The 25814-nt window shown below is 48.9% G+C and overlaps 1 protein-coding gene across 1 annotated transcript in view; it reads right to left on the bottom strand.

The window, feature by feature from the left end:
* Nucleotides 1-986: 986 nt before the first annotated feature.
* The window catches only part of NID1 (nidogen 1), an 85493-nt gene continuing 60665 nt past the window's right edge, over nt 987-25814 (bottom strand). The window contains exons 13-20 of the mRNA XM_043596250.1: nt 17013-17231; nt 14678-14850; nt 11130-11256; nt 7475-7646; nt 6349-6506; nt 4804-4927; nt 3968-4080; nt 987-3015 (exon numbers count right to left, since the gene is read on the bottom strand). Coding sequence (XP_043452185.1) covers nt 2894-3015; nt 3968-4080; nt 4804-4927; nt 6349-6506; nt 7475-7646; nt 11130-11256; nt 14678-14850; nt 17013-17231 — 1208 coding nt within the window. The 3' untranslated portion in view covers nt 987-2893. The remainder of the gene's footprint in view (nt 3016-3967; nt 4081-4803; nt 4928-6348; nt 6507-7474; nt 7647-11129; nt 11257-14677; nt 14851-17012; nt 17232-25814) is intronic.

Genomic DNA, 25814 nt, shown 5'->3' with positions numbered 1-25814 from the left:
GAAATTCAGCAGCCTCTTCATCAAGCTCTCCCTGGGGTGCAGCTGTGTTTTCCTACATCTAGAGATCCAAAGTAGTTCGTGCAGACAGTTCCTGCCAGTGCAGTCCTTGTCTTGGTAGAGATGTATCTCTGGACCACCCCACTCTACCATCTGATGTACCCTTTAGGTAACTAGGTTTTATGAACCTAAAACACTATAAGTTTTAGCGCAAACAGAAGCTGTCCCCTTTAGGAAGTTCATGTTGGCAGGCTGTCACTGGTCCCACGGATGCTGTCATGTCCCACGCAGGCCCTCGGGTACCAATTCCCTTCTGCCTACAACAGCAGCTCTGAGCATCATCACCCCTGCAACTTCTGAGCCCCCTTCGCTCTATCCAAGTCAAAGCCCCATTCCCATCCCACCCAAGGGCCAGCACGGAACAGTCCAGGGATCTCAGGCCATGGTCAGTGCCAGGAAAGTGCCTTCTGGAGGTGAGGAGAGGGAAAAGAAAAAAAACACGGCTCATCTCCAGAACTGAGATAGGAAACTCCTCTGCCTGCGGTTGAAGAACAGTTTTCTAGAACATGAAAACAATGTCCAAAAGGGTGGTTTGGGGTCCCTGGTAGAATGATTTTTTAATTCAATAAGCCCCTACGTCTTTTGTGGGAAACAAACCACCCCTTGTAACACTAGGGGTGCCACAGATTTTGCAGATTTTTTTAAAGAATTTTATTTATTTGAGAGAGAGAAAGAGAGAGAGAGAGAGAGAGAGAGAGAGAGAGAGAGAGAGAGAATTCCAAGCAGGTTCCACACTGTCAGTGCAGAGCCCAATGCAGGGCTCGAACTCACAAACTGTGAGATCATGACCTGAGTCAAAATCAAGAGTGGGACACTTAACCCACTGAGCCACCCAGACACCCCAAGATTTTTCAGATTATTAAATGGCTATATTCTCATTGTGAATCAGCCCCCAATATTACATCTCTTTATTCAAAAAGCATAAAGACTCTTTTTTATGAAAAAAATTTTATTTTTTGCACTGATATTTATACAACTGTAAACTCAAGGAATCATCCAATACTTGTAAAAATCTGGGGGGAACAGTTAATAAGCACCTTCAGTGGTTTCCACAGTTTAAGAATTTACCGTCTGAAAACTTTTAGAATGAATCTAGGTAGAATGAATAAAATAGTTATAAAAATTATACAAAATCATGACGAACATTTGATATAGAGGGCTTGATATGGAATGATAAATATAAAAAGGTGAAACTAATTCATGGGGCTGGGCTGGATAAAAGACCCACACGTTCCCCAAACTGCGTGATTCTCGGGAATGTGTTTGGCTCTCAGAAGGAACTCCAATCATTCAGGGCAAGGCTCGTTCCCGGTCCAGGCTCCATTGTGATGCCGCAGCACATGAGGACAAAGTGAGGAGGGGATACGGGCTGGAGGGGTGATGAGTGTACTGAGGTTTGCAGGTAAGGGAAGGACCTCTTCCCCAAGGAGAAAAACAGACAAATCCTTCCACGTCCTCAAGCGAAGGCGTCCTTTGGCAAAATGTGCCATTTTCTCTTTGGAGAGTTTTTCTTCTTGCCGTTGCTAAATACCTTCTTCTCCCCTTTCCTCTTGGGTTTTCCACTCCTGCTCCTGACCAACCTCTTTGTGACACTTTCTCCTGAGCCTTCTCTGCGCCCTTACCCCAATCTTTACAGACTCCATCTCCTGATGCCCCACTTTCAATCCAAAATCCCTATTGTTTGGCACCTCGGGGCGGCAGCTGATAAAAAGATAACACTAGCTGCTCGTATGGCCAGGAGATGTTTCTAAACAAACTGTAGAAACATAAACATGAAATGTGGCGACGGTCCCTTTAATTACACCAATGAGCAATAACGGGTCTGGGTCAGGAATATAAATACTCACTCTGGCCCTTGTAGGTGGGAACACAGCCAGCAAGAGCCATGAACAGAGGGGGAAACAAAGGAGACGCGGGCTCATGCTGACTGACTGTAGGTTGGCTCTCACCAGCGGAGGTGGGAGACGAAGGCCTATAGACCCGTCACCACTGGCACCAGCCCCCAGTGGAGCCATGCTGCTCAAGAGACCAGATGCTCGGATCCAGGTGCTTTGGGCAAAGTGGGATCGTTTGGTATCCAATGGTGTAATTTAAGGCACATCCAAGAATCCTCGTCCTCAAAACCCAACTCTACGTGTTGAAATTCCTACCACTGGACACTCCTTTGATTGAAGCCCTTGGCCTACCAAGGGCTGCTGCCGAAATGCCAGCAACTTATCTGGGAGGGAATGCTGATGATCGACCATACGTATCCACATGGCCCTAAGACCAGGTGGGTTTTGAACAAAACGGCAGGGCTCGCTCACTATGATGGGGGCCTTGGGCAGGATGCAGGTGGTATAGAACTTGGGAGTAGAAAGCCAGGAGCATGAAGAGGGAAATCAGAGCACCAAGAGAAAAAAAAGAGGGGGAGGGTTAACTCCCTCCTTCATTCACGGCCTTGCCCAGGTAGCCCTGGCTGGTGCATCAGGGACTTAACAGGATGGTGGGTGTGTCAGAGTGAGGCTGAGCTTATAAGGCCACAGGGGGAGGGGGCAGCTCAGGCCTGGGCGGGCCCTGCTCATCACCAGGGGATAAACTGGGGACAGTTTCCAGAGCACTGGGATGGGCACATAATCCGGAGTCGGGGTTTTCTGTCTTCGTGGAGGGGGAAGGGGCTTTCCCATTCCAGAAGCCGGGGGCATATGTTTTGGGGGAACAGTGAGGGGAATACTGTTGGGGCTCAGGCTGGGTAGGACCTGGGCCTGATCGCCACCAGGTCGGACAGTTTTCAGTCTGGACCCTTTCAAGTAGGGTGACGCTGAGTACCTGCCGAGGGAATGAGGCCTTCTTGTCTTCATTTCCGCTCGATGCAGTCAACTCCCAGGGTGTTGTCAGGGCAACGGCAGGTCCTGCTTCCGGGGGTGGCCAAGCAGAGGTGGGTGCAGCCACCATTGTTTACCGAGCAGTAGTTGTGACCTGGGAAAGGCAGAGGTCAGTTCAACAGCCATCTAAGAGAAGAGCCCGCCCATCAGTCCCCTTCTCGGTTTCCAGGAGACCAAGTGTGTGGGTGCTTCCAGAAAGGGAATCCTCATGGTGATGGATTTGCCAGAGGGCAAAAACACTGATTTCTGAGTTGGGGACTGTGCGGATTTACCATGAATGTTATCGACGGTCTCAGGGAGGGTCGGAATTCTGACTCTGGTTGTAACACGCAGCTGGAGTTTTCAAGCACAGAGGGCTCTCTGTCTAGCTTGTCCACTCGGCTTGGCACTGGCCTCGGGGAGGTGGGGAGCCAAGGGAGGTGAGGGAGGGGAGAGGTCTCCCAAGAGGCAACACAGCAGGTCCTGGAGCCAGGCTGCCTGGCTGACCCTCCTGCTGCACCACTGTGAGCCCTGTGACTTCAGGCTAGTGGCTTCCGTGTCCTTATGCATAAAATGGGCACACAAATAGTACCTACCTCGTGCGGTCGCCATGAGGATTAAGCAAACTAGCGAACACAAGGCACTTAGCACACCGCGTTCACATATGTAAAGGACCCAGCTCACGGTAAGCACCTTGTCCGTGTCTGTGATTATTATTAGAGGTAATTACTATTGTGGCGTTAGGCCAAGTGGAGGGACCCTTAAAGCCACAGAGACCATAACACGGATGTTCCTATTTGGAACCCGGAGACCACATACTTCTAGACCTGGCCCAAGATTCAATACTCTTCCTCCCCCTTGTCCACCATTTCCAGTTCATTGCCTAATGTTTCCTAGGTATTGACTTGGCTCACTTATTAAACAATGCAGGCCCTCGATGGAAGGGAGTGCGTCTCGCCTGCCATGTGACCAGGGCAGGTGGAGGCCCCACGGGCAGCAGGCAGGGTGGAGGCGTGGAGCCACAGAGCATCCCTGGCCCCTGAACGGCAAGAGCACGGGGGTGTTACCTTGGGGACACTGAGACAGGGCCGCGGTGACACCGTACAGCCGGGTCTGCTTGTGGGGGTGGAAGGTATCCGTCTCTTTGGAAATGGCAAGGTCTACAGCAACCACAGAACTCCTACAAAACACCAAAGGGCAGCAAATAAAGACACATCTGGTGGCTCCAACCTTCTGTCTACTGGGCAGCGTCTTCTGGGGTTTTGGGGATAAACTGGAGGTCGTGAAGGGACACGCTGGGCTCACTTCCTAGCCATCCTCCCCTCCTCCTGTGGTGGGAACAAGCCTGCATTTCTCTGGCCTCTTTAAAAAAAAAAAAAAAAAGGACAAAGTTGAGCTAGCTCTGCCCCTCAGCTCTAAATTCCAGGCTGGGAAATCGGCTTTCTCTCCAGATGCCCGTGGCCACAGCTGCTTCCTCCTTTTTGCAGGAAGGGGTGGTCAAGAAGGGGCTGTGGGAATGTCGCAGTTTAAATAGAATGAAGTGGGGGCACGGGGTAGGCGGGGAGCCCGCCGGCCAAGTGAGCCTGGGCCAGCTCCTGGGGGAAGAACAGACAGGCTCATGAAGTCCAAGTTCACAGACTTGAAGCTGCCCATCCGGGAGCCCTGGGATGGTAAACGGCCCCTCCTGGCCCCCAAGGAGCCCGGCCCTCACCCTCCTACGCCCTCCCCTCCTGACGGGCAGAAGGGCGAGGCACAGGGCGGGTATCCTGGAAGGTCAAGCCGAGAGGCCACATGGGAAGGGCCTGGCCTCCCCGAGACAGGGTGGCAGGCTCCTGCTCCCCCGCCACCACATACCCCGCCCCCACCCTCCCCCCTGCCCCCCACGCTGCAACAGCTCACGTACATCTTCCAGTCTGTGTAATACAGATGCTTCCCGTAGCTCGTAACAGCGAAAGGATACTGGAGCCCTTCAAGAACCTTCCGTCTGCTCGGCTGCCCGGGCTTCAGACATTCCACCCGACTGGTGCCTGTGTGGAGCAAAGACAAGCCGTTCATAGAAGAAATGGCCCCTTGGTGTCAAAACGAGGAACGGAGGCAAGGGTGACAGAAAGTCAGCCTTACGATGACAGATCCCGGAGAACACACATGACTTGCTCTTCAGCAGCAGAACGCGGTCTCCTCATCCTGCCTTGCCCCTCTCTCTGGTCAACACCCACCTCTGCTGGGGAACCCATACCTGGTTCCCATGTGGGCTGGGCAGAGGACCATTCCTTGTCCCGCCCATTCCCAGAGCAGCTGGGGACCCGGTGGGAACAAGGACGTCTTCCAGCTCTCGCTCAAGTCCCTACGCCCCCTGAAGCCTCCCAGGCCCTCCCTCCCTGCCGTCAGAGCTCTTAACAACTAACAACTGCTAACCTGCACCTCGGCTGCAGCCCCGCACAGCCTCCTATCAGTGCCTACACTGGGGCCAGCTCACGCCTTGCATTTTAATTATGCGTGCTTCCCTCCTGTGGTACAGTCCCTGCACCGCCCCCCACCCCCGCCCTGAGCACCTGACAGTATTGGGAACAGGGCAGGTACTCCACAGGCACTCGAGGGATGACTGACCTTGCTCCCCGACTGAGCCCACATCCCTCCCCTGAGGGACACCCCAGGCCAGGGGCTCACATCAGGACCCCATGCCTCTCTTCCCTGGCTCAAAAAGTCTTGCCTGAGCCCTTGGGGAACAGATGCAAGTGACAGGATGGAAGCCACAAATTGCATAATGCAGAGATAATAATAGGATGAGAACAACTCTAAGGGTCAGCAAACTTGTTCTCAAAGGGCCAGACAGTAATTAATTTAGCGTTTGTGGGCCAAGAGGCACAATCGAGGACACTATGGAGGCATTTATTTATAGAACCTTTTAAAATGTAACATTTAAAAATGTAAAACCCAGGGGTGCCTGGGTGGCTCAGTCAGTTAAGCGTCTGACTCTTGATCTCGGCTCAGGTCATGATCTCGGCTCAGGTCGTGATCTCACGGTTCATGAGTTCGAGCCCCACGTCAGGCTCTGTGCTGACAGCATGGAGCCTGCTTGGGATTCCGTCTCTCTCTCTTTCTCTGTTGCTCTCCTGCTCTCTCTCAAAACAATGAATAAATAAAAACCATTTATAGCACCTGACTCGTACCAAAACAGGCGGCTGGCTGGATGTGGCTCACGGGCTAGGATTGGCTGACCCCTGATTTAAAGATGGAACACTTGCCCTGGACACCGTCAACCCTATAGAAACCATGCATTTCAGAGCAAAGACAGGCAGCTGATTTTTGTGTAGGAAAATAAAACAGGTATCTTATACTCTCTTCCCCACAACAGATCCCAGCCTACAGTGGGTGCGAATAACTGTTTAGGTTAAAAGGAAAAAGCAATGTTGCAACCCCAGCAGCCAGGCGCGGGGCTCTTGGTCACCTGCGTCCACCCAGCAGAGCTGAGCCGAGTAGGCATCGAATGTAAGCCCGTTGGGCAGGCCCAGATCATCCTGCACCAGAATCCTCCGGTTTGTGCCGTCCATATAGGAAGTTTCGATTTTGGGGCTTTCTCTGTTCCAGTCTGTCCAATAAAGGTTCCTGCAGTAGGAAAAGGAAGGGAAAGAGGAACAACAAAGAAAGAACAAAGATGGATAAGAAAAATTTTATTAAAAAAAAAAAAAACTTTAAGAGAACCCACGATGAACACATTAAAACCCAGGATGGCTAAAAGGGGTCTGGAGGTGATAAGACACCTTTTCCTTTGCAGGAGATACCTGGGTTTGGTTCTTGGTTTGAGTTTGGTTATTCTGGTACTAAATGACCTCACTTTCCTTAAACGTAACCGATACAGCATATCTCCATAAAGCTATTTAAAAGAACAACACAAAACAACACACACCTGAGATAAACATCTGGGGATTCCTACATGCTGTCACTACACAGGGGTGCATAGTGGACCCAGGGGCTCGGGCACAGAAGCAGATGTTGACAGAGTTGGTGGCTGAGGTGTCTGCCATAGGGGGGGGAGGTGGCCAAGCGGCCACAGAACTGGGGGTGTGGTCTCACGGGGAAGGAATCACAGCGTGAGGTGCAAAAGGTCTCGCAGGTAAGATTTAAAACTAACTGTAGGGAAAAGAAAAAAAAAGCATTGATGTGATGACAAAACCCCCCAGGAAGGGGTCTCCAAGGTGTCCATGCTGTGTGGGTCTCAGCCCCAGGGGTACATTTATGCCACTTGGACACCATTCTGGGGCTGGTACAAGGCAAGTGTTTATCCACATTCAACTCGAATGGAAATACCCAATTTCTGAGCTGTGAACTTAGAAAGTCCCTTCCTAAGAGATTTACAAGTAGAACATGGTTGATCAAGTCCATGGTCACAGGGAACTGTAATAAATGTTCTGGCATTTCACAGTGCATATCTGTAAGGCACCAGCTGTAGACCTGTTCATCCTGGAACTCATTCACTTCAGGAGACTGATGCTGGCATTAGAGCCTGACATTTGAGAGTATCTGAAAGAGCAGTTGCAAGTCGAGTATTTTTACACAGATTTACACAAAGATACCCTCTCACGGAATCCGTTACGATGCCTCTGGGATTCACCAAGTCAGTCTCAAACAGCACCCGGCGCTGGGTCCCATCCAGCTTTGCAACTTCTATTCGATCCAAGTGAGAATCAGTCCAGAAAATGTTGCGGCCAAGATGGTCGAGGGCAATGCCTTCTGGGCTTCCAAGATCTGGAATCAAACACGGCATACTTCTGGGTTTTTAAAGCAAGTGAAGATTAGGTCTTGTGGATTACTCAGTGTTATTCCCCTCGGTGTTCAATCCTTGCACTTTGGAAAAACAAATGGGAGCATGAAATGCATGTTGCTGATCAGATGAGCCACAGTCAAAGTGACAATGTCACTCGTTCACTCGGCGGACATCTCATTATGTACCAAGCCCATAATGACGCCTAAGGGGTGGCCCCGGTTTCCAGGAACTTGCAACCAATCTCAATTCAGACTGAGTTTTGGTTTTATGGGAACGTGGAGGGAGACACTAGACTTAGCCTGGGGAGACCTGGGAGGGATTTCTGAGGGAGACAACACCTCGTAAAGCTGGCTCCCCCAGGACCCACAGGAGTTTGTCAGGCAAAGATCCTGGATGCGGGCTTCCAGGGAGTGGGGGAAGATTGGATACAGCATGATTTTGTACGGCTGGAGTCCATGAGGACGGGAGAGTGCCCAGAGATGAAGTTAGGATGCCCGTGTTAAAGAGCTTCGAGCTTAACCCGCAAGCATGGGGGGGTGGGGGTGGGGGGAGCATAGCAAAATGCAACAAATCCATACACCTTGTTCATTAGTTATTGGGGGAATAGGGTCATCTCAGAGGAGTAACTGCAAGAAATCACAGCTGTTACTACTTTTGCACAGGTATCAGGAGTACAAAGAAGGGGTGTCAGTGGTCGCATATAGCACTCCCGGAAAGTCCTCACTAGGTTTTAAGTAACTGACTTCCAAGCCAGGGGCTGCCACAGAGTAAGCCAGCCGCAACAGGAACCTTCAGAGCCACCGAACTAATGGTTTCCGGACTATAAATAAAAGCAAATGAAACATCAGAACCCCACCAGGGTTTTAGCAGTGTCACTTAGGATTCCCTCCCCTCTACTGATCAGAGAACTGAAGGTCATTTAGTATGGCTGGACGTGTAAGCAGGAGGCAGAAGAGGCCAAGGATGAAGCCATCCTACCCGAGGGATCCTGGATATGAGGAAATCATGCCCACATGTGTTCTTTCATCAGCGTGGAAATGGTTCAGAACGTCCGCTCTCTCGTATCAGCCTCCACTAGACTCCTAATATGACCGTGACCCTGGATGCTGGAAACACCACAGCCCCGTCCCCCGGAAAGGACCCCAGCCAGAGGCAGTTTATTAAGAATTAGAAACAGCACTCAAACAAGATTTTTGTTATTCAAACCAAAAGTAGAGATTTGTAAAGTATGAAACTGTTTCCCACGTCCCTAGAGGTGAAGGGACAGCGAGCCTGACCTCCAAAGACCCCTTCCGACTTTCAGACAAAGGTAGAATAAATCATTCTGGGGGGGTATCTGGAATGAGCAATTCTCTGCCAGGACACCAGTCACTCAGACACACAGACAGAAGAGTGGGGGAGAAAAGGCTGTTCAGTGACAGTACTTTGCAAGATATCCAGAGGAACCCAGAAACTCCATGTCTCTCTGGTTCCTTATCAACAGCTCTGATCCTGACCTCAAACCCAAGAGCAATCAAACCTCCTCCAACCAGGAAAACACTACTTTATGGACTATCATGCCAAAGGAAAGGTCTGGAAAGCCTCCCCCTTTACTGTGCAGTCAGGGCAATTAGGGAAGACAGCAAGGCAATATATTCCACACTGCTGATGTCAAAAGGAAACAGATGATGATCCTGATTAAAGATGTTTGGTTAGGAGTTTAACTCAAGGAAATAAAGAGAAGCTTAGGATTCAGGCTGCATGAACTAGAGAGGAGATACATACCCCCTCTTCCACTCACTAGGGATGCACCAACCTGTACCACAATGAAGATTTAAGTGGAAGTTTCTTTCTCCTTTATTTAAACATTTTAAAAATTATTTTTCAATAACTATTTTTATTTGTAAATAAAAGAAAATTTATTCCCAGTGATCTTTCTTCTACAAAGATCGCATTCTAGTTTAATTCTGTGTTTTCACAGCGGACTTTTGGCCTGGAATGTTTCTTACTGTGCTTAAAGCTTTCTTGGATAATTATCAGTTCCAGAAGCAACAGGAAATAGCAATGATGACCTATTCCCCTTTTCCACTGGGTTTTGAAGTCAAATCACAGATAATAGCAACAACATTTTTAACACACACACACACACACACACACACACACACACACACACACGATGCAAAAAGGCATTTTCAAAATTCTGTTCATTAAACGAAACCATGAAAACTACCAGACATTATTTAAGTAGCATGTCAGCTTCCAGAAAAGGAGTCAGGGTCTATGTCCAAAGCTAGACATATTTAACTCAACCTCAGCCTGGTTCCTGTTGATCATCTTTTGTGAAGGGATAGAGAACGCAAGCAGGGGAGAGGGGCAGAGGGAGAGAAAGAGAGAATTCCGAGCAGGCTTCACGATCAGCACAGAGCCTGATGCCGGGCTTAATCCCATGACCCCACCCTGGGAACATGACCTGAGCCAAAATCAAGAGTTGGATGTTCAACCGACTGAGTCACCCAAGCACCCCCACGATGTCTTTCGATTGAAAATACCTGCAAGTCAGCTGCTGAGTTACTGACTTAGCAACATGTAATATTTGACCTTTTCAGTAAAGGTGAATTTGTACAGACCCTTGGATTTTGGCTGTAATGGTCTTTAATCTTGAGAAAACATATCCACATAAAATAGTCATGACTTGTTGAATGTAGGCATTACAATAACGCATAGAGTTCTTGACCTTAACCAACCTCTATAAGTTAAGGAATTGAGGTTAAATGCTGAGGGGTAGGCTGTGCCAAAGCGTCGTGCACCTCATTACCAGTAATGCAACTGAAATTTGAGGAATGTCTATGGAAGCCCTGCCTGATTTGCTGCACTCCTCTGACACAGGCAATCAGGACAGGTGCCAGTGGAGCTAAGGTAGAAAAGACATGTCCCCACCACCACCACGATGTCACAGGTTGAAGTGACAACTTTTGACTTGAAAACTGTCTTGGGAATAGACAACTATCAGGGACAATATTTGCCAATATGCTTGTAACCCTCCCAACTTTATGATCATCTGCCTGTTGCCTTTGGGGAAATCCCAGTGGAGCATACCGTGGGGCAGGCATTCTGAGAATCAAGTCTAGGCTCCACAGGCAGAGGAGAAATGCATATCCAAAGTGGATGGTGGAGTTTGGCCCTTACTGTTCATTAAAACTGGGTACATAAGCTTTTAGAGAAAGGCGTGGGCACTTACCTGTTTTAACTTTATTCATCTTAGGCCAGCCACAAGTCCCAGCTAAGGTGTTCACGATTTAACAATAAGTCCTTGGAGGACTTTTCAGAGAAGGCTGGAAAGGGTGGCGTTGAGGCCAAGGACCCAGTCAGCCTCAAATCACCATATCCTGTATGCAATCATACACCCACTCCTCTGCTCTCTCCCAGGAACCCTTTGGGCTTCCAGAAGCCAAACCAAGAAGGAAGAATGGTATTTGCTTGCCCACCTTGCCGAATGATGGTGGTTGGCTCTCCGCCATGCAGACTGGCTCTCCCAATGGAAGGCTCACTGATGTCGGTCCAGTAAACCATCTTGTCCACACAGTCGAAGGCCAGGCCAATGATGACTTTATCCTGGAAGTGCAGACCAGCCATAAGAGTGGCTCACTCACTAGCATTTGAGTGACCAGTGATGGTGGGAATCTTCCATGTGCTTCCTGGCATATAGACACCTTTATTTTATGAAAGGTCTTCAAGTCTTTAGTCCATTTAAAAATGTTTATTACTGAGCTGTAGAAGTTCTTTACATAGTTCAGCTAAAAACTTCTGTCATATGTATGTGTGTGTGTGTGTGTGTGTGTGTGTGTGTGTATTTCCACTCATTATGTAGTTTTTTTCAGTTTCTTTTTGTTGTTGTTGTTTTGGGTTTTTTCTTTTTGTTTTTTCTTAACGGTGTTTTTAACAAAGCACAAGTTTTAAGTATTTATTAAGTTCAATTCATGATTGCTTCTCTTACACTTTCTCTACATCATCTAAGCAACCTTTGCCTACCTGAAGATCATTTTTTAAAAAGACAAATATTGGAAAGGAAGAGGTAAAACCACTCTAAGACAACTTGATTGTTTCTGTAGAAAACCCCAGGGAATCTATAGAACTATTATAACTACCAATTGAATCCAGCCAGGTTGCAGGTACAAGGGCAATATAAAGTGGTGTTTCTACATACGAGCACAAAGTAAAAAATTTAAGAGAGTAATGTTTAAAATAACATTCAAAACAAAGTATTTAAGAACAAGTATTTTTACATGTGCACGATTCTACACTAAATGCTATAACACATCACAAAGTGAAATTAAAGAAGACCCAAATAAATGGAGAGATAAATTAGTTGAATAGATTGTAACATTTAATATTGCTAAGATATCAATTTCCCCTAAATAGAGTTAAAGATTCAATGCCATCTGTATCAAAATCCCAGTAGGCTTTATTTTTCCCTTTGGTAGAATCTTACAAGCTTACTCTAAAATGTCTATGGAAATGCAAAGTGAGGCAAAGCAAATATATGAAGAACTCCTACAACTCAGTAACAACAAATGACTCGATTACAAAATAGGCAAAGGATATGAGTAGACATTTTCCCAAAGAAGATACACGGATGGTCCATAAGTGCGTGAGAAGATTCAGGTATCGCTTGTTGGAGAAACACAAATCAAAACCACGACGAGGTAGCAGTTCACACATATTAGGATGACTAGCATTAATAATTAAAAATCTTAAGTATCAACAAGGATTTAGAGAAATTGGGATCTTTGTACCACGCTCGCGGGAATGTAAAATGGTGCAGCTAAGGAAAACAGCATGGCAAGTTTCTCAAAATATAAAGAAAACATACACAGAATTACCATATGATTAGGAAATTCCAGGTCTGGTTCATCCTTAAAAAAAGTGAAAGCAAGGACGTGAACAGACGTTGGTGCATACATCCCCGCAGCAGCAATATTCCCAAATGTCCATCGCAGGATGAACAGGTAGACAAAATGTGGTAAATCTATACAACGAAATGTTATCCAGCCTAAGAAGGAAGGAAAAGTCTGGCACGGGCTACAGCATGGATGAACCTTGAGGTCATGATGCTAAGTCAAGTAAGCCCCTTCCAAAAGGATAAATACCAGATGGTTCCAAATATATGAGGCACCCAGAGGAGTCAAATCCATAGAGACAGGAAGCAGACTAGAGGTTGCCAGGGGCTGGGGAAGGAGGGAGTTATTATCTAACGGGGACCGAGTTTCTGTTTGGGATGATGAAAACAGTTCTGGAGATGGATGGTGGTGACAGTCACACCATCATTGAGAAGTGGTTAGAAATGGTAAAAACAGGGGCGCCTGGGCAGCTCAGTCGGTTAAGCGTCCAACTTTGGCTCATGTCGTGATCTCGCACTTTGTGAGTTTGAGCCCCGTGTCGGGCTCTGTGCTGACAGCTCGGAGCCTGGAGCCTGCTTCTCTCCCTCTGTCTCTGCCTCTCCTCTGCTCACACTCTATCTCTCTCTCTCTCAAAAGTAAATAAAGATTTTTTAAAAAATTTAAAAATGGTAACAATACACAAGACACAAAATAAAAGAACAGTGAGTATCTCTCCTATTGTGTCAGTGCCCTCCCCTCCACCGGCTCCACCTCAATTTTCTGCTTTTCACAGCCTCCCTTGACATTTAACCTCTTCCCTTCATCGTGGGCGACAATGACTTTCACAGGGAACCCAGCCCACTCCCGCTACATAAGCATGTGCTTGAGAGGACACAAAATGAGAATGATGCTCACCCTCAAAGGGATTTGTGTGTCAGCGAGGCAACAGGACAATACAAAGATCACTTATTCGTTCGGCAGGTATGTTCTGAGTGCCAAGCACTGTTTTGGCTCTAACACCGCTGTGAAACAAATACCTCCATGAAACAGGTGGATGGTTTCTGGTCTGGCATGCTTATATTCCTAGCGGGAATAGATGCATCGGATACGGAACATATACACTGACACATAATGTATCAAGTAGTATTGAGTGCTATGGTGAACACAGAGCAGGATAAGGGGGCAGAGAGCAGTGCGGCCAGGGTGGCCAGGTCAGGCCTCTCAGAGAGGTGATGTGCCAACAGAAATCTGAGTGAGGCGAGGCAGTGCACTGCAGAAGGGTCTGGGAGGGAGAGGACTCCAGGCAGGTGCAAAGGTCCTGAGGTGGGAATGTGCGTGGTGTGTTGAGGACCAGCCAGAGGGTCAGAGAGCTGAAGCTGGAGAGTGGGGGGATAGTGGCAGGAAATGGGATGGAGGAGGTGGCCAGAGGACAAAGAAGAACTGGATTCATTCTGTGTGAAGGAAGAGCCCGTCAGAGGGTTTTGTGCAGGAGAAGAACACGAATCCAATCGAGGCTAATTAGAAGGGGATTTGAAAAGCGTCTTCACTCCTTACGGGACCTGAGGGCTGCCCCCCCTTCCGCCCCACTGCTCTGGCAACCCTGACCCAATCCCGCCGGAAGCCCCCAGGTCTCAGGTCTGGTTTCTTGGCGAGAGGGGGTCAGGATCACAGATGAAACAGAACAGCTTTTCAGAAGCGTCCAACCCCTAACAGACAAAAATTCCCCAGCTTGCAGAATGCATGTTTGATGCTCTGAAAAGCTCTAAGCCGAAGCTGTTACCGCCTCGGGGCAGATTTGAGGATCCTGAGGTGATGGTCTGCCAAACACGAGCCACTGTACTGAGCAGGAAGGGCAAGGTCAGACCTGGGAGACGCACACAGACCAGATCTGCCAACTCGTGTGATGCCCCACCCAAGGGGTCAGACGCCACAGTGGCCTCTCCATGGCCTTCCCGATTCTGCTCCTGCCCTCCCAGCTACACAGGCGGCTCGGGAACACAGTGGCCCCGTCTAGAGACGGACACCTGCGGTCACGTGGAATCAAGAGGCTCCTGCATCCAGGGGTCAAGCCCCAGTACTGGTCTAACTACACCCTGCTTGTTTTTCCGGGTCGCTGAAGCAGAAGCTGTCACCAAGTGCACTAAGCCAGCACTCACCGGGGCATGAAGCAGCGTCTTGGCTTCTGACTTCTGCATGGTGCTTCCTTCCAGGGGGAGGCGCTCTATCTTCCCGGTCTGAGCAAAGAGTAAGTGGGTCCCAGGTGGCAGAGGGATCACAGCAGTGGGGACAGAGGGTCCGTGGTGAATCGGGGGGGCCACTGTACTCAGACCTAGGTGGCAGGAGATGTCAATGAGCAAGGCCTATGTGCAGGAGGAGTGCACACAAACACACACATGGGGTCACGCCAGCTTCATGGCACCAGGCGCACCATGGCACAGCTACTCAATGCCCATTTGTATCTAAAAGCACAAGTTGCAGAAAGACCTCAGTCAAAGGGCATTTGTGAGGAAGAGGAGGTGGGGCATGAGTCTGCCATTAAAGGTCACTTGAAAAAAAATGGCCTGGACTTCCCTGAAATAGAAATAGAAATAATGCGACCATTCACGTCCTGCTTTGGGCACGGGCCGCGGCAGTGAACCAAAACAGCCCCTGGCAAGCCCTGCCCGCAGGGAGCTCACTTCCCAGTGGCAGGCACTAAGCTTCCCAATGCTGGGGGGACTAGCAGGGAAGCAGCCCCACGCACCCTGTCCCCGTGGTGGGCGAGGGTCACACCCACTGCCGTGCGGGAACACGCCCCTTCTGGGCTTTCAGGGACAGAACGAGGATCAGAGACTAATTCGCCCCCAGGTTCTGCCTCGCCTCCTAAATGCTGACCCCGATGCCCAGCACGATGCCCCGGCTCCCCTGACGACAGAGTGTCCCGAGAAGGGTGAGGGGCACAGAGTGGGGGTCAGGAAGCCTGGGTCCCAGACCCAGCCCTCCGTTCCCCTGCTGTGTGGATGAGTCATGGCTCTTCCTGGGCTTTGTCTCTTGCTCTCTGAAGAGAGAGGGCTGGACCCGGTTGTCACTGGGGCCATTTCCACATCTTGCTCCTTGTGCCCAGTCAGTGACGTAAACCCATCTGGCTGACGTCTTTACTCTCTCCGGAGTTCATCCCTCCTCTCCAAACTCACTGCCAGCCCCTCAGGTCCGTTCCCTCGAAGCTTCTCACCTGGATTAGTTTTCAGCACCTGGACGGCCCCGCCCCTCCCCCAGGGGCCTCTTACTCTTCTCTCGGCTTCCACGGTCCAACAAGCAATCTGTCTAAAACCTACATCTGGTGGCATCAATGCCTGCTCAAGACCTTCCCTGGACTCCCAGCTGCCCTCATGATCAACCCCGGGCCCCTCTGCTGGGCATCTCAGATCCTCACCTCGACTCCCCTCCCACAGGACAGACATCCCTGCAATGTCTGTGAGCTCTCAGCCTCCTCGGGCTGCCTGGAGTCGGCCTCTCAACCCCAGCCCCTCCCCCCCAATGACTTGGTTCACACCATCTGCTCTGGAAAGCCTTCCCCAACTAGCCCCCCATGCCCACAGAAGCCAGGGACACCTTCCTCTGGGTCTCCCGGCCCCCTCCTCTCTCACAGAACTCCTCTCCCTGCCCTGCACCTGTTCACCTGTCCTCTGACCTTCTGGGTGCCACACTGTGACTCCCCCTTCTGGACCCCCAGCACTGACCCCAGCATCTGAAGCTCAGTGAACGTTGGCCGGATGGATTAATGACCACTTCCTGCTCACTTAGCAGCCTCTTAGCAGCTTCCGGAAAATACCTGGTAGGGGGTCAATCCCTGATTATTAGCTGTATGGAGAATGGAGATTCAAGGACTGACTGCATCTGATTTTGGTAACTTGTGACAGCTACCATTTCCTATGTTTGAGACAGAGGCAGGATTTTAGAGCCGGGATCCATCCAAGAGACTGTTCTGCTCCTCTGCTGGGTGGAGGCTGAGGAAGCCGAGACTGAGGCCATTTGGGTCCCAAGCCGCACAGCCCCGCTGGGCCGCACACAGGCCCCTACTCCCTGCCCAGCGCCTCCCAGGGAAGGGCTTCGGTCGGCCTCTCCCAGGCCTTCAATGTCCCAACGCCACAAACACTGGAAGGCCAGGCCACCACTGCAGGGACTGTGCCCCGGGGGACCCACAGCACACGCACTCTCTGCTACCAACCGAGAATCACTGCGGCCAGTCCCGCTGGCATCTGTACAGAACAGGTCTGCACAGCAAAGGAGAACAAGTTTGAGGAGGGAGGGAGGAAGGACGGAGAGATGGAGGGAGTGGGGTTCATGCGAGGGAGACGGAGAAGAGGGCTGCAGAGGGCAGACACAAAGTGCCACCTGCGTCCTGGGCAAGGCCCCCGGTGACGCTCACGGGCACTGGACCCCCGGTGACGCTCACGGTCCCCCAGGCCCTTCTCAGACACAAGCCCAGCACGGCGCTGCCCTCGGACTTACAGGGGGGCCTCATCCCGGGCCTGGTCCTGGTGCCCTCCAGCTCACGGCCGTCGCGATCCACGCACCAGCAGTAGCCGGTGCTGCCGTGGCACTGGGTGGGCACGTAGTGCCCGTGCTCGTCACACTCGGGGACGAACAGACCTGGCCGTGGTGGGTCCGCTGCCCCCGCCGGCCCGAGGATGTGTTCTCGCTCCAGCTGGCACCGCGTTTTCTCCATTTCTACGACAGAGACAAACGGAGGGAGACGGTCAGCTGTGTCATCGGTCGGTGCTCACCAGCCGTGGCTGCGGGACACCCACGCTGGACTCGGGCCCCCGGAGGCTGCCCGCTCATCACTGGGTTTTGTTTTGTTCGTTTTCTAAAACGTAAACTATCATCCTGGTTGAGGGATTTGACAGTCAAGATTACGTTTGCGTTTTCTTTTGTCTGCTAAGCACTTTTTGGTTTCAGTTTGTAACAACTGAGGCAGAACGAACACGCCATAAAATTATTTCAAAGTGAGCGATTCCGTGGCATTTCGTGTAGTCACGGTGAGAGGCAACCGCCACCTCTACCGAATTCTGGATCCACTGTCCTCAGCTCCATAGGAAACCGTATACCTAGAGGCAGAGCACTGCTCTCTGTTTCCCCCTCCTCCCAGCCCCCGGCAGCCAGCAACCTGCCTTCTGTCTCCATGGATGGCCTCTCCTGGACACGTCCTATAACTGGGATCATATCACACGTGGCCTGTTGTGTCTGGCTGCTCTCCCTCGGCACAATGTCTTCGGGGCTCATTCACCCTGTAGCATCCGTCAGTATGCCATCCTTTTCGATGGCTGAATACTATTCCACAGGGTGGTTACGCCACACTGGCTTGTCCATTCATCACCGGATGGACATCGCTGAAATTTGCTTTGGGAAACTTTGCTTCTCTGAAATTTGTCCTTTTTATCATGTCAAGCTGCTTGATTATCCACGTTGAGTCGAGGTCAAAGATTTGGGGAGACCAAACACCACAGGGCACATTTTCCAACAACTGTGTTTTATTTTAATGATGAGCTCGTGTTTGGCATGAAACATGGCCTCTTAGCCTTGCAACTCAGATCCCCACGTAGGGAAATACTTCTAGATCTTTGGGAATCGCCGATAAGGAGCTATGGCCTGGAATCAACAACTTCCCAATACACAGAGTTCTAGCTCATTCTGAAGCAGCTGGAGTCCGGCCACCACAAGGGCCAGGCCAGCACCGCCCTCAGCCCTACAGTCTCCACCACACGAGCGATGCCCAGCCACCAGCAACGTTGACTGCTGACAGCCACCCTCCGGCCAAACCCAACTATGTCAGCTGCCTCTGTTTTCCAGGCCTTTCCATGTGCTGTGTGTGGTGGGACACTTCCTCCTTGACCCTGCTTTTCCTTCCTCCCAGTTACTTCTCCCAGGAAGCCTCGCCAGGCCCTCCAGGGCTGGGTCTTGTGTGCCTCCATAGCTCCCGGGGGGGGCCTGGGCTCACCTGCCCTGGAGCTGTGTCACACTGACAATGACACTGACTCTGTTCCTCGTTTGTCTCCCCAAGCGGATTCTACTGCATCATCCCTCACCTCCACTCAGGAAGCATCTGACAAGGGAAGGGCTCAAGGGGCCCACGGTCCAGAGGTGAGGGGACAAGAAAACACACTGTTACACTCTGTCCTGACAGAAGAGCCCAGGACAGGCCAGATCCACAGAAGACATCTCCTCCATGGGTCTCAAGGGCAAAGGGGTACCAAGGTGCTGTTTTGGTTTGTTTTTTTTTTTTAATTTTTTTTTCAACGTTTTTATTTTATTTTTGGGACAGAGAGAGACAGAGCATGAACAGGGGAGAGGCAGAGAGAGAGGGAGACACAGAATTGGAAACAGGCTCCAGGCTCCGAGCCATCAGCCCAGAGCCTGACGCGGGGCTCGAACTCCCGGACCGCGAGATCGTGACCTGGCTGAAGTCGGACGCTTAACCGACTGTGCCACCCAGGCGCCCCTGTTTTTGTTTTTAAAATTTTTTTTTTCAACGTTTTTATTTATTTTTGGGACAGAGAGAGACAGAGCATGAACGGGGGAGGGGCAGAGAGAGAGGGAGACACAGAATCGGAAACAGGCTCCAGGCTCTGAGCCATCAGCCCAGAGCCCGACGCGGGGCTCGAACTCCCGGACCGCGAGATCGTGACCTGGCTGAAGTCGGACGCTTAACCGACTGCGCCACCCAGGCGCCCCTGTTTTTGTTTTTAAAGAGAGAGAGAGAGAGAATGAGAGCAAAAGGCAGAGCGAGAGAGAGAAAGAATCTTAAGCAGGCTCCACACTCGGCACAGAGCTGGATGCGGGGCTCAATCCCACAGCCCTGGGATCATGACCTGAGCTGAAATCAAGAGTCCAGGCGCCCCCAAAAGTGCTGTTTTTTTTAAAATGTATATTTATTTATTTTTAATTTTTTTACATTTATTTATTTTTGAGAGACAGAGACAGAGCATGAGCGGGTGAGGGGCAGACAGAGAGGAAGACACAGAATCCGAAGCAGGCTCCACGCTCTGAGCAAGCTGTCTGCACAGAGCCTGACGCAAGGCTCGAACCCACAAACCGTGAGATCATGACTTGAGCCAAAGTCAAACACTCAACTGACTGAGCCACCCGGGTGCCTCCAAAGTGCTGGGTTGTTTTTTTTTTTTTAATGTTTATTTATTTTTGAGAGAGAGCGAGAGCATGAGCAAGGGGGGTCAGAGAGAGAGAGGAAGAGAGAATCCCAAGCAGGCTCTGCGCTGGGGCTCAATCTCAGGAACCGAGAGCTCATGACCTGGGCCAAAATCAAGAGTCAGAAGCTTAACTGACTGAGCCACCCAGGTGCCCCTCAAATGTTCATTTGTGACCGTGTCTATACATGGCCTTCGCGGTGACATTCAGCACGCATCCTGCCAACAAACGTTTAAAGTACCTTTGTCTATGTTGCCAGGTCTCATGTTAGCCTGCCTCATGTGGTTGCTCCCTTGATCAGAAGCAGTGAAGGTGCCTGGAAAGTGTGTGTTAAACCTGGCAAGGGAAAAGTGGGTATTGCTTTCCCTTTTAGCCCTAGGGGCTAATATTAAAAAAAAAAAAAATGATGTAGGAAGAGCCAAACAAAGATGCAACTAAGCCATGCGGTTGGGAATAAAATGTTGGGTCCTGTTCACTCTTGGACATAGAACTTATTCACTTCCTCAATACCTCCCGTGCGCACAGGGTTTTAGAGTTCCCGTACAAGGGGTCTCCGTTTACACGTGTTTCATTTAACTCTACTAGGATCCTATGCGACACGCAACTAACTGTATTTTTTTCCACCAAATGAGACCCAAGGCTCAGACTGGTGAAGGGCTCCCCAATCACAGCACGAGTAAGCAGCTCAGCTCAAGCTACAACGTGGGTCTTTGGATTCCTAGCCTAGCCCCCTGCCCCTCTGTACCCACAAGGCCAGTGCACGCACACAATGGGTGGGTTGCGTCAACAGTGACATACACAAGTGAGCTTAATACGCTCATGAAATCATCTGTGGCCCACAGACTCCTCTTCCTTCCATCACCATCTGTGTTTGATGTTGCCCTTCCAACTTGAAACCACACCTGGTGCTCTGCGTGCAATCAACCAAAGCAAACATCTGAGGAAGCAGAGGCAGCTCCATTCTACGAGGCGGACGGTTCTGCACGGACGTGGTGTTTGACCAACGTACAACATCTCAAGCGATCGGCAACTGACAGTGGAACTTTTAAGTGCTGTATCCTGAACTCATACAAAGGAGGGGAAAGCCCCAGTTGTGACTCAGGAGATGGAATTTCAAGTATGTTTATGGAAAGCTGTGATGTCACTGGGTTTCTTGGGATGGCTTCTCAGCCTGGCCACCAGGCAGTGGGAGCTGCTCCCGGGGCCCCAGCCCCCCATGGAGAATTTTCCACTGTGGGCAGGGTGAGGACGGGGTAATAACGATACATTTCCTGGCCCTTGTTTCTGGCTGATAAAATGACCACTCAGGCAAGATTCCTTTCACTCATCTAGTCTGATCTGCGCGGGGGAGGAAGCAGTCAAGACCTGCTATTTATCCAGGGAAAAGCAGGAAGTCTGGGGTGACTTTCTCAAGGTTGGGGACAAAGAAAATGAGAGAAAAATGAAAGAGAAGGAGAAATAAGAAAAAAAAATACCTTTTTAACTTTCTTGACTTACATTTCATTCTCTCGCCTGATTACATTTCTTTCTCTGTGCTAATTCACATAGATAACTATTGCAGCCTCTGATATACTCCATGGGGCTGAGGAACTCATTTGAGGAGGCACCATTTTTTTAGCCTCTTCCTGCCCCATCTGCCCCCAAGAGGGGCTGGCTGCTCCTGGGGGCTCTTCCACACACGGAGACTTATTTATAATAAAAATAATCTAACCCAACACCAGAGACTTTAAGAATGTCTTTCTTTTGGGGCGCCTGGGTAGCTCAGTTGGTTGAGCATCTGACTCTTGATTTCGGCTCAGGTCATGATCTCACGGTTTGTACGTTCGAGCCCCGCATTGAACTCTGTGCGGATGGTGCAGATCCTGCTTGGGATTCTCTCTCTCTCTCTCTCTCTCTCTCTCTGCCCCTCCCCCACTTGCATGCTCGCTCTCTCTCTCTCTCTCTCTCTCTAAATAAATAAACCTAAAAAAAAGAATTTCTTTTAAAAAGGGTTTTACTCGGGGCGCCTGGGTGGCTCAGTCGGTTAAGCGTCCGACTTCAGCTCAGGTCACGATCTCGCGGTCTGTGAGTTCGAGCCCTGCGTTGGGCTCTGTGCTGACAGCTCAGAGCCTGGAGCCTGTTTCAGATTCTGTCTCCCTCCCTCTCTGACCCTCCCCCGTTCATGCTCTGTCTCTCTCTGTCTCAAAAATAAATAAACGTTAAAAAAAAAAATAGATAAATAAAAAGGGTTTTACTCAATTTTGAGAAAAATTGCTATAGAAAATTCTTTTATATAAAAAGTTCAAGGAACTTTTTTGTAAACCAAGAAATTACTCAGTCCTCATGTTCTTTGTTTATAAAACAAAGGAGATGAATTATAGAATTCTAGAGCTGCTTCTAGCTCTGACTGGGAAATGCAAGTTTTCTATCATAGGGTTTGACTGAAGTGAAGTGCACACTGAAACACAAACAACAAGACACATAAAAAATAAAAAATGTACATTAAGTTGTTCGTCAGCTTTCTTTCTCTTAAACTGTATTATCTCCTCGATGTTTTCATCTTCTCTTGCAGCCCTGCTTTCTGAACTCTTGAATTGCCTTTGTGTCTACAGTTGTGTGATGTGTCTCTAGGTGCGAGATGCCGGTAAGTGTGACGGGCGCCACACGTGAAGAGATGTGATCAAACATCCATAGGCTTGGCATTTGCCCTTAAGGACCAAGCTTTGCAACTCTAGCCCAGGACTTTGTATTATGTATCTCTTGATCTGCTAAGAATCCGGTCTCCTACTTTCCAAAAATCTAGCCAATTACATTCCTCCAGACAGTCCTCAGGCAAGGTCATTGGCTCTGGTAGCCCGCCTCCAAGATGGCCCCCATCTCCCGCCTCCTGGTAGTTTCACATTTAGGCAATTCCCTTTCAACACTGTTAGGGGGCTGGCCTATGACTAACAGTATCACCAGAAGGGACAGTGTGTCCCTTCCGAGATGAGGTTACAGAAGACCATGGCTTCCAGCTTGGGTGTTCTCTCTCTCATCACTTGGTCTGGAGGGAGCCAGCTGCTAAGTGTTGAAGTCACTGAGGCGCCCTATGAAGAGACCCAGGCTGTGAGGATGTGAAGTCCTCAGTACAACAATGCATGAGGAACAGAGGCCTGTCAGCAACCACGGGGATCCTTCAGCCTCAGATGACCCTCAAAGACCACAACCCCAGCTAATCCCCAGACAACGACCTCATGAGAGACCCTGAACCAAGACCACCCAGCTAAGCGGCTCCTGAATTCCTGACCCACAGAAACTGTGAGATAATAAAGACGTATTGTTTTAAGCTGTTGACCTTGAAGATCATTTGTTACATCACAATAGATAACTACAAAGGACTCTTCAACAATTTGGGTCTGAACTGTGAATTTGTTTTTACCGAACAGAACTGTAAATGTATTTTCTCTTCCTTATGACTTTCTTCATGAAATTTTCTTTCTTCTCTCTTACTGCATTGTTAGAATACAGTATTTAATACATACCGCATACAGACTATGTGTTAATTGACTGTTTATGTTATCGGTCAACAGTAGGCTCTTAGTAGTTAAGTTTTTGGGCAGTCAAAAGTTATACGTGGATTTTCAACTGTGTGGGGGCGTCAGTGCCCCTAACCCCCGTGTTGTTCAAGAGTCAACGGGACCATGGTGGCTTTCAAACTTTCTGGCCATGACCCACAGGAATACACTCCGCTCAGCAACTCGATACACACATGTATACGCACACCCACATACTCATCCGTGCAGATACAAGCATCATTTCATGAAACAGTACTTTTTCCTACTATATATACTTTATATACTCTGATATCTTCTTGATTCTTGTTTTCGATTCCATTTCATTTAAAAGCAAATGGCGCTAGCGATCCATGGAACATACACAGGTTGTGAGCAAGAGTGCAGAAGCTTGGGGGAAACAAATCAGAATTTCTGGTCTTGCCTGTCACCCGTTGACAATGCAGAAGCTGTTGCCTCAACGGACTCACCCTCGAAGCCAGTTTAATTTTTTCAGCTAGTCCCTTCTGTATACAGTAGGTACCAAATTAAGTGCGGACTGTCCGACGCCCTGCACTTCATTGTGTTTGGCAATAGGCGTCTGGATGACATTAGTTTCCTCCCTGCTAGTATTTCAGAAAGTATTTTAGTCAGCCATAATTTAGAAATATACGATGAAAACCTCAGTGTTCATATTCCAGCTGAAAAATACAAAGTCTGCTCTTGTGTAACCTCCACAATCCCAACTGCCTCTCTCCTACATGCAGGTAACCCCCGTGCTCTGAGTTTTCGTTTTTCATTCCTCTGTATGCATTTTGTAGATTTCCTACATATGTATACACACATAGGTTTATTTTCATACAGCGTTATATATTTTTTAAGTTTATTTATTTATTTTTGAGAGACACAGAGACAGTGTGAGCAGGGGAGGGGCAGAGAAAGAGGGAAAGACAGAATCTGAAGCAGGCTCCGCACTGTCAGCGCAGAGCCCCACGCGGGGCTCGAGCTCACGAATAGTGGGATCATGACCTGAGACAAAACCAAGAGTTGGGTGCTCAACTGACTGAGCCACCCAGGCGCCCCAAACTTTTTAACATTCTTACATTGTTTACGTTTTTAACATTTTACTCATTTTAATTGCTGCCTATTATTTCATTGTATGAATTGTTCCAAAACTCCATTGGTCCATTCCTCCTACCAACAGTCATTTAGATTTCTTTTCTGTTACAAGCAATACGCGGTGAACATTGGTATGTATTTCTAGTGCACATTCTCTCTTGACTATTTAACTAGATGTTGAATTTCTTAGGAGAACAGGATTGAATACATAAACAATCCTAGCAGACTGTGCTCACTGGTTTTATCCTTGTCCCAGCTTCACATCCCAGCCTGCAGGGATGAATTTGTTTCTGTTTGCTTAACAGAGCCTTAAAGAGGGGGCAAGGAGTGAGGTTAAAAACAAAAAACAAAACCAAGAGATGAAGACATCTGCTTCTTTTTGAACTGGTGATATGAAGCAAGCTTAAGGAAATAACGGGATGTCAGTGATTTTTAGTAGTTGCTGGAGAGTCTTGACTAAGATCATCACGAGCTCCTCTCTATGTAATCTGCCTGTCAGAATCTATGGGCAGCACTAAGAGTTTTTACCCACAATTTCAGGAACAAAAAGTTGGCCCTGCCTCGGTTCATTCTGGCTGGGGTTGGCAAACATTTTCTCTCAAGGGCCAGGTAGTAAATATTTCAGGCTTTGCATGCCTTATAATCTCTGTCACAACTACTGAACTCAGCCTTTGTAAGATTAAAGAAGCCACAGACTATCCATAAACTAACAAGCATGGCTGTGTCCCAATAAAACTTTATTTATAAAAACAGGAGGTGGGCCAGATTTGACGTGTAAGTAGTGGCATGGCGATACTTGTTCTAATCAGAAGGGAACAATGTAGATCAGAAATATGTATTATATACCCAAATTTTAACTTAATCTATGATTCTTCCCCTTTTAGTTGGACAACTATCCTAAAAACTGGAAAACACCTAGTCCTGTTGAGAGCAGGGATAAATAAATACTTTTATATACTGCTGATAGGAGTGGAAACTGGTACATTCACTGGGTTCTTCAACAGTTATAAATCTGTGAGCACCATCATGGGCCACATGCTCCACGGGACACCGCCGGACATAGAAATAAAATGCATACGCACCCTACACTCACAGGCTAGTGAAGGAGACAGACATCGAAATCGCTATTAATTGCTTAAAAAGGTGGCGAAATGGGGGCTCCGGGTGGCTCAGCAGATTGAGCTTCTGGCTCTTGATTTCAGCTCAGGTCGTGGTCTTGTGGTTCGAGCAGCGCAGAGCTTAATTGGGACTCTCTCTCCCTCTCTCTCTGCCCCTCCCCCACTCACGCTCTCAAAAAAGTATATATATTTTTAAAGGTGGTGAAATGGATATTTTGTTGAAACATTATATATTTGTGTATTTATATATATATAAGATATTGACAGTGGCATGACTATATCTGGCTACAAACAGTAGCAGTCATTAAAAATAAGTAACTACGTGACTCCAGTCTACTGTGTCAAATACATTCTTAATCTCA

The sequence above is a fragment of the Prionailurus bengalensis genome, chromosome D2 (genome assembly GCF_016509475.1).
Source record: "Prionailurus bengalensis isolate Pbe53 chromosome D2, Fcat_Pben_1.1_paternal_pri, whole genome shotgun sequence".
Taxonomy (NCBI): domain Eukaryota; kingdom Metazoa; phylum Chordata; class Mammalia; order Carnivora; family Felidae; genus Prionailurus; species Prionailurus bengalensis.
The sequence above is the reverse complement of the archived record's forward strand: the minus strand, read 5'-3'. Positions and strand labels throughout refer to the sequence as shown.